This window comes from Papaver somniferum, chromosome 6, assembly GCF_003573695.1.
Source record: "Papaver somniferum cultivar HN1 chromosome 6, ASM357369v1, whole genome shotgun sequence".
In the NCBI taxonomy this organism is placed as follows: domain Eukaryota; kingdom Viridiplantae; phylum Streptophyta; class Magnoliopsida; order Ranunculales; family Papaveraceae; genus Papaver; species Papaver somniferum.
In genome coordinates this window covers 63,598,468-63,612,227 of record NC_039363.1, presented here as the reverse complement: position 1 = coordinate 63,612,227, position 13,760 = coordinate 63,598,468, and the positions used below count along the sequence as shown (strand labels likewise).

At 38.5% G+C, this 13,760-nt stretch overlaps 1 protein-coding gene across 1 annotated transcript; it reads right to left on the bottom strand.

Annotated features, from left to right (window-relative positions):
• Window positions 1-8,511: 8,511 nt before the first annotated feature.
• Window positions 8,512-9,407, bottom strand: LOC113290863 (probable inositol transporter 2). Its single transcript, XM_026540453.1, has 3 exons — window positions 9,393-9,407; window positions 9,201-9,308; window positions 8,512-9,093 (listed from the first exon to the last, which is right to left on the bottom strand). Exons 1-3 carry the CDS (start codon window positions 9,405-9,407, stop codon window positions 8,512-8,514), a joined length of 705 nt encoding a protein of 234 aa, XP_026396238.1.
• Between the last annotated feature and the right edge of the window lie 4,353 nt (window positions 9,408-13,760).

The window sequence follows — 13,760 nt, the reverse complement described above, 5'->3', positions numbered from 1 at the left end:
CAGGTCTACCACAGAAGTCTTTCGGCCTTTTTTCCCTTCTATTTTCTTCTCAAATGCTTACCATAAAGCATTCAAACAATGCGATACATTCACTAAAATTAGACAAGAACACTTAGAACATGACATAATTAACCCATTTTATTGCATCAAAAGGAAGATATACAAAACTTTCCCACTTAGGGACTTACACAGATTTGTTCCTCTTGAATAAGCCTTTTCCTCACCAAAACTCTCTCAATTTAAGTCTCACGATCTCCTATGTAAGCTTGCTGATTTTCTCATGCCTTTGCACTATTTATATAGCATACGATGGACAAAAACCGTGCACAACTCTTGCGCACAATGGGACAACCATCTGTCCCATAGGGCAGTTCCATAACCGCCAATAACTGTGCCAACTGGCCAATTGATTCTCTAACTCGAGCCATCTTTCTACACATGTTTCATGACAATTATGGACACACCTTTTAGGCTATAAAATTCCTTATAACTGTTCTCCCTTGTCTCAAACCATTGACAAGCTTGTAAATACAATAACCAACTCTTAACCGTCACTTGATCCATAATGTGCAAACTTTAGGCATTACTGAACTTGGCCTTGAGTCAATACTCAGCCAACATACGACTGTATTTGTCTTGGCCTAAACCAATGCGCAGCTAACATTGCGCTACAATCCTCTGTGCCATTTACTTAACTCATTCCGTTTATTCATACGTCATATGCTTCACTTAGCCAATTTGCTCGACAATAGCAATGTCTACTCTTGTATTACTAGCTTGTTTGCACTTTTCAAGATTTGGCCAGTCTTGGACTAATGCGTTGGACAATTCTTGGCCTATTCTACACTCTTGCTTCATCATTGAGCTTGGGCCAACTCAATTCCATGGATATGCATCAATGCCAACATCGCATGTTGCATTTTGTCACTTTGGCCTTGTATTTTCTTTTCCTCAATGAAGCATCATTTTGTCGACCAATAAACTTCATTACTTGGCCAATGTAATTACAATGTAACGCTATATTTTTGCTTCACTGGCCCTCCAAGTTCCCGATATCTTACCGCTTAAAAGTCTATTCAGTATAGCGTCATCTTGGTAGTTCACTGACTAGGCCGGCTATGCTGTAACGCGCCATCTTGGCTGTTCACTAGTTTGACCGGTCATAGACCCCCCACCACCTAATCTGTTCAATATTTTCGTTGAACTCAACCCAGTATAAACACTATACTTGTCTTGAATCTTCGCTGCTTGCATTCTCAGAAACTACTCTGAAATTCTACAATCTTTGCTGGTTTTCGCAAAACGTTATTAGCCAACTTTCATGCCTTATCATTAATACCACTTAGATTTACTGCCTTGTTATTGATCTGTTCTGAATTCCATTTGAATAATTTACGCCTAAGTGTACGCATGGAATGATTCTTCCCTAACTGATCACTATGATTATTTCCATAGTCTTTCGCCTCATGACTTTGCCTTTCGCATCTAACTCAACATGACAAGGACTTATAAATGATTTGGCCTTCAATTTCAATCAGTTTTGCTGGAACATTCCTTGGACTGTTGTCCTCCATGCCCTCCATTAAGCACATGAAAAAGTGCACAGAGGTTTAATTCGTATAAGGTTCCAAAATCCTACACTTCGTGCCTCGCTAATTCTGATTATGCAAAAACCATTCAAGAATTCATTTCTCTGAATGTTTGGCTATTAAGTATAAACTCTCTATCCTTAGGCCATGTTTTTATACGAGCATAAACTTGAAAATTTTCTTTTCCTAACTCTCTATAGCAAAACATTGAGTCGTACATCCCATCTACGCAACTCTGACTGACTATCTTTGGACATAACATAGCTAACCCTTTAGCTGTCCATACGCATTTCCTTCAAAGCCAATATGTCTCCAACTATTTCTTTGAACTGCATTGCTTATTGCACGGAAAGTGTGTGTCTTTATCTAGGCCATGAGTTCTATCCAACTCATGCTTGTCGATGGAATAATTTCTTATCTTGCTTACACCAAAGCAAATTATATACAAACTTTAAAAATCAAATAAAAATTTATACAACCAAACTCTACATACAGAGTTTTCAACAACCAACAACTAAATCTACATAAAACAAGTTCAGAATACACTCTTATACTTTGCACCAAGTGTTGCCAATGGAAACAACAACACTCCTTCTTGTTCTAGCTTAGTTTTTGCCTTTGTTGAAGTGAGAGACAACTTCACTACGACGTCTCTTCCTTGTACCTCCATTTCTTCCTTCATGATTCTTTCTAGAATGACTCCCATAGTCATCCCCAGTTGATGCATTAAGTTGCGCCGTTAGTGGACAGCTTATAGAGAACTGTAAGCCTTTGCAAATGAAGCATCCCCTATACTTCTGGGATGAAGAGAATAGTTCATCTTTCTACGGCTTATGCTTATGCTTGCTACCAACATATTTTTCCTTTCCTCTGGCTTTTCCTTCATAGTTTTTCACATCTTCGGTTTGTGTGCAATCATTAATCCCTCATACTACTTGATTGGCCATCTGAACACTCTGAATTTTGCAATTCTTGAGTTTAGTTTTGACTCAATAACTCTCACCGGACAGAAATTTGAACATATGATCTTCTTCACTCATTCCACGCACATCTTGCACCAATGCAAGGAAGTTTTCAACATATGCCTGTGGTGTACCTATCATTTTTAGCCTACGTAAACTTTCCCTTGCATACCAAGCACCATTGCTCGGCCAGAACTCTCAGTCCTTCTTTCAAGTCATTCCAAGTCATAGGATTGACATATCTAGCGGATTCATCTTCTTGTAGCATAGTTCTCCACCAAACCTTGAAATCACCGGGAGTTACCATTTGTCCTTTCCCGGTTTCATTCACATCAAAGTATTCCCCAATGTCATACGATAAATTCTCAATTTCTCTAGCATTTCTGGAACCCGCATAAATTCTTGGCTCGAAGACTCGATTAGAGTTTTATCCATTCATGTTTTCCCTTGCAAACATGTTGTCACTGATTAACATGCGAAGGCTTGTCATCTCCTCAGACATTTTCTTCACATGGACTGTTAGTACGGTATTTTACGTCATTGAATTATCCCGTCAATTCAGTCACTTCAGCATTGGCTTCGCAATTCAACAAGGTTGCATCAGACATCTTGTCCTCGACTGCACCTACCCTTTCGTCAAATTCTTTGAACCAATCTGATGTTCTTCCTCCAAGTAATTCTAGCCTGCCATTTTATTCAGAAACAAGAGAAATATCAAGGCCATCACAACCCACTTCTATAGTCTTATTTCCAAGATCACGATACTCCTCTAATTGTTCAAACGTACCCGGTAATTCTTTGTCGGTTATAGTGCTATTAGAACCCATTTCTGTTGCAAACTGTTTGAATACAATGCATCAATCACTTGCTCACAGGAAAAACAATGTAAGAGATGAATAAGTACATGTGCATTATCCAACAAATACACTTGAACTGTGTACCAAACACATCTCCGATACCCGTTATTTTCACACCCGCAAATGCAACTTGCAAATTTCTGGCACAGATGTACCCGGTAAGTGAATCAAACTTCACCTACAATTACTTCAACCATATAAGTTTGTACTACTGCAAACAACACCTGCACAGTTCTGCACCGGAAGTCTTTCAACCTTCTTTTTCTTATCCTTTTTCTCAAATGCTTACCATAAAATATTCAAACAATGTCATGCATTCATTAATACAATCATCCAACCAATAACACTTAGAATATGACACAATTAACCCATTTTATTGCATCAAAGGGAAGATATACAAAACTTTCCCACTTAGGGACCTATACAGACTTGTGTCCTCTTGAACCAAGCATTTTCCTCACCAAAACTCTCTCAATTTATATCTAACAGTCTCCTATGTAAGCCTTTTGATTTCTCATTCCTTTGGACTATTTACACAACAACTAAAATGGCTAAAATATGTGCACAACACTTGCACACGCATGGAATAGCCATCTGTCTCATAGGGCAGTTCCATAACCGCGAATAATTGTGCCAACTGGCTAGTTTCTTCTCTAACTCGATCCATCCTTCTACACCTGTTCCAAGACAGTTACGAACACACCTTTTAGGTTGTAAACTTCTATTATAACCTCACCCTTGTCTCACACCTTGGCACACTTGTAAATCCAATGACCAACTCTTAACCATCACTTGAGCGACAATGTGTAAACTTTGCGCATTACTGAACTTGGCCTTGAATCAATACTCAGCCAACATGGCGCTGCAATTGTCTTGGTCTAAACCAATGCACAACTAACATTGCGCTATAATCCTCTCGGCTATTTCCTTAGCTCATTCTGGTTATTCATGTGTCATATGCTTCACTTAGCCAATTTGATCGACAATAGAAATGCATACTCTTGCAATACTAGGATAATTGCTCATTTTGGTTATTCATGCGTCATATGCTTCATTTAGCCAATTTTCTCGACAACAACAATGCCTACTCTTGCATTACTAGCTTGTTTGCATTGTCTAAGATTTTTCCATCCTTGGACTAATGCATAGGACAACTCTTGGCCTATTCTACACTCTTGAATCATCCTTGAGTTTGGGCCAACTCAATCTTATGGATATGCATCAACGCCAACATCGTATGTTGCATTTTGTCACTTTGGCCTTGTCTTTCCTTTCCCTCAATGAAGCTTCATTGTGTCGTCCAATAAGCTTCATTACTTGACTAATGTCCTTACATTGTAGCGTCATGAATGCACCGCTGAAAGTATATTCAAAAATATGGATAGTTCAAATTCATTATTGCTGCTTACCTCTTCATCATCACTGCTTTCTTCTTCTGTATCAAAGGCTTCATCTTCACTATCAGTAGATAAATCCAAATCAGACATGTTCACCTAAAAAGATGATAAAAGTACTTTTTTTTTATTAGAATCATCATTATTTCAAAAGCATAAAAGTATATGTATATAGAAAATAAGCATATAGAATATAAAGTTCATAAATTCAATCATAATAACCATAAAGATGTCAACCCATAAAAATTAGTAGCAATCAATCCATAACAATAAGTTCTCAACTAGGAGAAAAGAAAAATTAAATACTAATAGTTATGAAGAAAAACGATCAACTGTTGTAACTTTAAAAGCCCATTAAACCTAATAGAAACTTGCAAAGATGACAGGTTTATGCTTTTAACTTTGAACCAATCCACAACTTTCTCTCTTCAGGAGTAAAACGTATGAATAAGTTCTTCTTGTGATTGTTTTCCAGCATTTCAATTACTTTCATCTTATCTTCCAAAGAAATTTCATTCATCCATAAACAAGATCCCATATTTGGTTATCTTTCTTATCCTTATCAATTCTGCGCATTTCTTTTTCAATTTTGCGGTCTTCTTTCTCTTTCGCAATAAGAGCATGCATTGAATCAATAGAAGAAGCAATCAATGAACTGTTGGCAATCAATTTCTCTAGATAATCAGACTGCCCAGTAGGATTAGTAGATGTAGAAGAGTCACCAATGTCACACCTTGGTCTTTTCTTTGGTGCCGTTTTTCTGACAGGAATTTTCTTTGTGTTCATATCTTGAGTTTCATCTTTATCTTGTTCATCACTTTCCTCTAAGCCATATCCCACGTATGATACGTTAAAAGCATTATCATATTGCTCTCGTTGAGTATAATCAACATCGAAGTAATCATCTTGTTCATCTTCCTTATCACAGGTTCTAGCACTTGTACCCTCATGGGTAAGATCAACTGTAACTTTTCCAGAAGCACATTTATTCCCAAAAACAATAAGCAAGTCACCATAGTCTTTACCATTATCTTCCCTTAAGTTAGTTTGGTTTGGATGGCTCTGTTAACATACAAAAAATAAATAAAGGATAAAACATGATTAGAACTCTGCACAAAATAGAAGAAAAAAATATCAAATTAAGTTTTCATAGTAGTAACACCATACCTCAAAGTAATTGTCCACATCTCATCGGATCCAGTAATCATCTTGTTAGCATCATCCCAACTGAATCCAGAAGTACAAGATTTAAACAAATCCTGGTATTGACCAAATCTAGTCTTCAGCCATCTATGTTTCCCTTCATAGTTCTCAAAAGATTTGTCACAACCACATGCTTGGTTAAGTTTTGGAAGTATCTCCTCTTCCACTATTCTATTAATAAAACATCCACTAGTGTCTTTCTTCTTCTCAAGTGTAGCTTCTACCAACAGTTCCAATAATTTCTCAGTCTCTCGAGTTGTCCATTGTTCGTAATTCGTAGTCACTTCTGTTTCCGGTTCCGTATTCTTATTCTTCCTAACATTCTTTTTCTTCTTGTTGTTTTCAGCAGGTTGGCTGGATTTTTCCACTCTATGGTGTGACATGTTAGCTACATTAGTACTTAGACTAATACTAGAACTTAACAAAGCAAGGATAGTAATAACACCAAACAGTCTAATGTAACACATGATAAAAAATTGTGATACTAGATTACACAGTACTAACACACAGAGCTACTTAGCCAAATTTTTAATCAAAGAAAATCCCTTAGCAACTCCTTGCAACAAAAGCACCGTATGAATTGGCTAAAACACGCCAACACGGAATGAAGTACGCCACTGTATTGAACTTTGGCATATAGAATAGAAGAGAAGTATGTGTCTAAATAAGAGGACAACAAGTGATAGTGATTCTCAATGACACCCATGCAAAGTAGCAAGCCAATTAATGCATGATGACATAACAAATTTGAAGATAGCTGTAAAGGAATTCTGTTCACTGAAACACAGTTTCAGATTGTCCAATCTTTGCAGTACTACTTACCTGATCCTCTTGAAATTTTTACGGTACCTTACAACTCAATATTCCACAACACACTCAAAAATCAGCATTCCAACGGTTCATTAAAAAGATACATTACTCAGAACCCGACTACTTTCAATACGTGCATACAGAATTCAGTTCCGGATTTCTCACACTTTGGTGTACCTAAAGTGATCAGAACTTCATGAAATTTCTACAGTCGGAATCTTCATATATACAAACATCATACTAAAATTTCAGCTTTGTCTGATAAGCGGAGAATGAGATAAATAGGAATCAGTCCCCTATTCGGGATTTAAACTCAGCAGACCATAGTCATATATTGTGCAAGCTTTGCAGTAGCAAACGTGACCTGATCCGCGTGAAAATTTTACTGTACTTCTATAACAAGGTAAACTATGACATACTCAAATTTCATCATATTCCAACGGTTGAATTTAAAGATATCATTATAATCAAATCATGCAATTTCTTACCAAGATCTTTTGAACCACAAATTAGGGTTTTGACAGAGAGAGAGTACCCACAAAAAAAAAACTATACACACAATCAAAATAAACAATCATGGAGATCAAAGATATGAAAAACAATCAAAATAGTACACAAATCAAACTATTATAAACAATCTTGGAGATCAAAGAAGAAAAAAACATACCTGGAAAAAAACGTTTCCTCTTCTTTCTCCTATGGTTTTCTATGCACCAAACTCCTTCCCAAATCTCTACTCTTTTGAGAGATTTGTTGTGAGACCAAAATACACTAAAAACTCCTTCGAACTCCCCAAAGCAACCAACTCCCTAGTATTATAGGGTTTTATGACTAATAGGGAGTTCAAGAGCTTTTTTTAAACTCCCCAGCGACTAATAGGTGTTTTCTAGAGAGTTTAGGAGACTCCTCTAAACTCCCCCACGACTAACGGAGATTTGGAGAGACTCCCTCGAACTCCCTCAGGACTAACAGGAGAAAACCTAAATACATTAAAATCTCTCGAACTCTCCCACGACTAACCCCCTGTAAATTTAGAAGTAATAGAAACCCAACCATCACTACTGAAGATGAGTTTTAACACACAGGCCCTGAAAACCTTCATAAATATTGACCTCCAGGTAAGATTTTTTTAACCTATTCCCAGACCTGCATACCAAAAAATAAATAAAAAATCACGTATTCCCGAACCGCATGCACCCTTTTTTATAAAAGTCCTAGCCTATCTTAATTTTAATGCGTCAAAACTTAAGCCGCTCACTAGCATAACTTGTTAGCATCAAGGCTTTCCATGTATATCTACGATTCCACATATCCTAGGCGTCAAGGCTTTCCATGTGCATCTACGATTCCACATGCTTATCATCACAAGTACAATCACGTAGCTTGATAATATTTTCTTTCTCAAGCAGCACCTTCTCTACCTCTTCAAGTGGGTATCCCTTGGTTTCTGGAACGCATAAGTAGATGAATAGTCCAACAAACAATGAAAACAACTGCAGCAGAAAAAGCATATACACGACGCCGTGACTGTCACCAACAATATCTAGAAAAAAGTAATGGACCAGTATTTTAGAAGCTGAGTAAGCCATTGTACCCCGTACTCCACCAACAGTTCTATACTTCATTGGGTATATCTCAGAATTGATAATCCATGGCGCCGTGCCTATACCTAATGAGTAGGATATAAAGTACATCGCTAATGCCACCAATGCCAATAATCCAAAAATTGATATCCTTCTTCATTGCTAAGGTCATGGCCCCTAACCCCGACGGAGAACACATATGATAACAATCCGAGGGATGTCATGATTCCAGATACGCTAATTAAAAGAAGTCTTCTCCTCCCTAAACGATCTACCAAAGCTGTACAAAAGATTGTGCCGATAATAGAGAGAACAGATGTGACAAGAGGAATTGCCAGGGCTGCCTTTTCAGCTACCTCAGCGTCATTTTCGCTGATATATTCTCCAGCGCCAACCAAATGAAATATCGTGTAGCAGTAGTGCATGATTATGTTCATACCAACAAACTGTTGAGCAACTAGACAGCCAACACCTGCGATAATCCTTCTGTATGGTAGGTTAGCTTTTAAATCTGCATATCGTCTGGAGAAAAGCCTGAGCGGATCTGTGGTCCGATACAACTTTTCATAATCCGCAATCCTACCTTGTTTGGCTATTTCAGCTTCCATTGCCGACTTCATTATCTTCATCTCTTTGGAAACTTCGCAAGGAAATCTGATCTTATGTAATGTTTCAACAGCTTCCTCTTTCCGTCCCTGAGACATAATGCGCTACATTTTAATACCTACATAAATATGCGCGAAACATAAACAAATAGCTGATTTAGTTCACATTAATGACGATAAATCTCCATTAAGTACACCTCTCTATAAAGCCACCTAGGAGACTCTGGAAGTGCACCCATGATTAATGCAATGACATGAATTATCGCTGGAATTCTTCCGATCTTCCAATGCCATGCCTCGTCTTTCTGCAAAGATATATGAAAAAATATAAAATTAGTGAACAGTTTCAATACTGAAAGAGTAACTTAGTAAAGATAAAAAAGATATACCTTAGTCGAGGACATTAGATGTTAGAAAAAACGGTTTTGTTATATCAAATTTGCATGGACTATGTTCTGATCTCTAGACCTATTGCCCACTACTTGTTTTTTCATTTGAATAGATAAAACAATAGTCCCACATAGACTAAAATCTAAAGAGTCTTAGACTTAAATACCATAGAATTGGCTATAAGGGCATGGCCCTTGGGTCATTAGACTTTTGTGTGAGGGGGGAAGGCCTAGACTAGGGCAAGGTTGCCTTTCCCGTACACGCGGTGCTTCGCACAGAAGCACGCCGCGTGTCGGTCGGGTCGGGTCGGGCTCGGGTGTGGGTGTGGGTTCATTAGATCCTATGGTAATCGTAACAAACAACGTAACTCCAAAGGTAACCATCTAAAGCCAAAGGGTGGTGTCTCCAAAAACACCATCAAAGGCGACTGCTATAACTGTGGGAAAACTGATCATATGGCCAAAGACTTTAGGGCACCTAAAAAGACAAACAGAAAAATAAAGCAAACGTAGTAGATGATTCTGGATTACTGGCATGGTGTCTGAAGTCAACCTTGTCTCTAATGTGACCAATGTGAGAGACTGGTGGCTTGATTCTGGAGCCACCAGGCATGTCTGTAAGTTCAGAAATGCTTTCTCCTCCTATAACAAAGTAGGAGACGATGAGAAATTGTTTATGGGAAACTCTTCAACCTCTAAAGTGGTAGGAAAAGGCAAGGTTGAAATGAAGCTCACTTCAGGAAAAACTCTCGCATTGAATGACGTGTATCACGTCCCGGACATATGCAAGAATCTTATCTCAGAAACCATCTTACTTGGGAAAGGTTTTAAATTTGTAGCCGAGTCTAACAAAGTTGTAATCTCTAAGGGTGGTGACTTCGTAGGAAAAGGATATGTCACTGAAAACATGATTAAGGTTAGTGTACTTTCTTTGAACTTGAATGACAATGCATCTTCTTCTGCTTATGTTTGTGACTCCTCACATGTTTGGCATGATAGACTAGGACATGTTAATTTCAAATCCATTGAAAGACTTGCTAAATTAGGATGCATTCCTAAAATAAACTTTGACAGAGGTCATAAATGTGAAATTTGTGTTGAATCTAAATATGTAAGAAAACCCTTCAACAAAAGGGTTGAACGTAGTACAACTCCCCTAGAATTAATCCACTCGGATTTGGGAGATTTGAAATCAACCCCAACTAGAGGAGGTAAAAAATGGTACATCACTTTTATAGATGATCACTCAAGATACTGTCAGGTTTATCTTCTTAGAAGTAAAGATGAAGCCTTAGTCGCTTTCAAATTATATAAACTTGAAGTAGAAAACCAAAGAGGTGTTACTATTAAAACTCTTAGGTCAGACCGAGGAGGTGAGTATGTGATACCTATAGGAGAATTCTGCAAACTTAATGGCATCATTCATGAAACTACTGCACCTTCTTCACCTGAGTCGAATGGAGTAGCTGAAAGGAAAAACCGAACACTCATAGATATGGTGAACGCTATGTTAGCTAGTTCAGGGCTACCTTCGAACCTGTGGGGGGAAGCAATTCTCTCTGCTTGCTATATCTTGAACCGAGTTCCATTTAAGAAATCCGACAAAACTCCATATGAGTTATGGAAAGGAAGACAACCGTCCTATGCATACTTTAAAGTGTGGGGGTGTTTGGCCAAGGTGGCCACTCCTCGTTCCAAGAAAACCAAACTAGGACCTAAAACTGTAGATTGTGTTTTCCTAGGATATCCTGAGCACACTAGTGCTTATAGGTTCATGGTAATTGGTGAGAACACCATAATGGAATCCAGAGATGCAGTGTTTTTCGAACACATTTTCCCTTTAGGGTCTGGACCTCATAAAAGGGTCCGCGATGATCTCTCAGATGTTCCTTCGACTAGTCAACCCCCGTCTCTAGATGCTGAAACCGAACCTAGAAGAAGTAAGAGGGTCAGAACCGAGAAAGGTTTCGGTCCAGATTTTGTGACTCTTACGGTAGAGTCTGAACCCCAAACCTATAAGGAAGCTTGACTCTCCGGAAGCTCCCTTCTGGGAAGAAGCTTCAAATAATGAGTGGGATTCCATTCAACAAAATGAAACTTGGGAGCTTGTAGACTTACCTCCTGGTAGTAAAACCATAGGTTGCAAGTGGGTCTTCAAAAGGAAACTTAGAACAGATGGAACTATAGAAAAACACAAAGCTAGGTTGGTAGCTAAGGGGTACAGACAACAGGAAGGATTAGATTTCTTTGATACCTATTCACCGGTCACTAGAATCACTTCTATCCGGATGCTGATTGCTATTGCTTCTATTTATGATTTGCATATACATCAGATGGATGTTAAAACTGCTTTTTTATATGGTGAATTGAATGAAGAAATTTATATGGACCAACCTGAAGGTTTTGTTGTGAAAGGTTTTGAAGATAAAGTATGCAAACTGAAAAAATCTTTGTATGGTTTAAAACAAGCACCTAAACAGTGGCATGAAAAATTTAATCATGTAATGATATCTAATGGCTTCAAGGTTAATGAATCTGATAAATGTGTTTACATTAAATCTGTGGATGATTCTCATGTTATTGTGTGCCTATATGTTGATGATATGCTCATATTAGGTAGTAACCTTGATAGTATTAATACCACTAAAAGCATGCTTAACGAAAACTTTGACATGAAAGACTTAGGCCCTGCTGATGTAATCTTAGGGATGAAAATCAGAAAGATGTCTGATGGATATAGTCTTAGTCAATCTCATTATGTTGAAACTGTGCTTAAGAGATTTAATCATGAAAATGCTAAACCTGCAACTACTCCTTATGATCCCAATTGCAAATTGAAAAAGAACAAGGGTGAGGGTATTTATCAACTTGAGTATTCTCGTGTTATTGGCAGTCTTATGTATTTAATGAACTGTACAAGACCTGATATTGCCACTGTGAGTAGATTAAGCAGGTACACTTGCAACCCTGGGCAGGATCACTGGAATGCTCTCTACAGAGTTCTACGGTACCTGAGAGGAACTTCAAACTATTGCTTAAGTTTTGGGAAGTATCCTGCTGTGCTAGAAGGGTATTGTGATGCTAACTGGATATCAGACTCAGATGAGTGCAAATCCACTAGTGGGTACATCTTCACACTTGGTGGTGCGTCTGTGTCATGGAAGTCTACCAAACAGACATGTATAGCCCGATCCACCATGGAGTCTGAGTTTATAGCCTTGGAGAAAGCTGGAGAGGAAGCTGAATGGATACGAGGTTTCCTGGGTGGAATTCCACTCTGGCCCAAGCCTGTGTCTTCGATCGCAATCCACTGTGACAGTCAAGCTGCTATTGGATGCGCAAAGAATAGTGTATACAACGGAAAGTCTATACATCTTCGAAGAAGACACAAGACAGTGAAACAACTACTCTCTACTGGCATCATCTCTATAGACTTTGTAAGGTCTAAAGAGAATATTGCAGATCCTTTGACGAAAGGGTTATCTAGAGAGGTAGTTAGATCCACATCGAAGGGGATGGGACTCAAGCTCATAGAATAAATCGCCATGAAGGACACTCAACCTTGTGAATGGAGCTCCAAGATCAAGGTTCAATGAGATAACTAATTTTTGGTGATGTCGAGAGAAAGCACTATCTTTGTCCCTCCCTATGGTGTAACCGTATGATAGTGCTGCCTGCATGTTTTAGGATGATCTGTCAAGATCTTAATGAGTTCCATGGCTTTGCTTAAAGCGGAGTGTGGCAGGACACTCTTAATGGACTCACCTATGTGGATGTTGGAAGTGGGGCCGCTTCCTATGAGAATTTGAGCTTTTTCTCTAGAGACATTCATTAAGTCCGGGATTTAGCCCACGGCCAAAACGGGCACAACGGCAAGAGCTTGGCAGCTTTCTTTTTCTTTGAGACATCAAAGTGTGGTTGTTATTTCTGAATTGCACTCACTGTTGGCGGTTCAAGACATGTGTTCACCGTAACAACAAGCAGTTCCGGTAACCTCTCACTAAGTTAAGGTTCAATCTCTGGGACACCTTAGCCTAATATTGATGTATTATGTTTTCTCGTATTTCGTCGATATGTTTTATCATTCATGTGGGGGATTGTTAGAAAAAACGCTTTTTTATACCAATTTTCATGGACTATGTTTTGATCTAGACCTATTGCCCATTTGTTTTTTCTTTGAATAGATAAAACAATAGTCCCACATTGACTAAAATCTAAAGAGTTTTAGACTAAATACCATAGAATTGGCTATAAGGGCATGGCCCTTGGGTCATTAGACTTTTGTGTGGAGGGGAAGGCTAGACTAGGGCAAGGTTGCCTTTCCCGTACGCGCGGTGCTTCGCACAGAAGCACGCACGCCGCCGCCGT

Coding starts and splice junctions, on each gene's coding strand:
- LOC113290863 (XM_026540453.1), bottom strand. Junction 9,094..9,200: donor CTAGGTGGCTTTATAGAGAG/GTGTACTTAATG, acceptor ATTATGTCTCAG/GGACGGAAAGAGGAAGCTGT.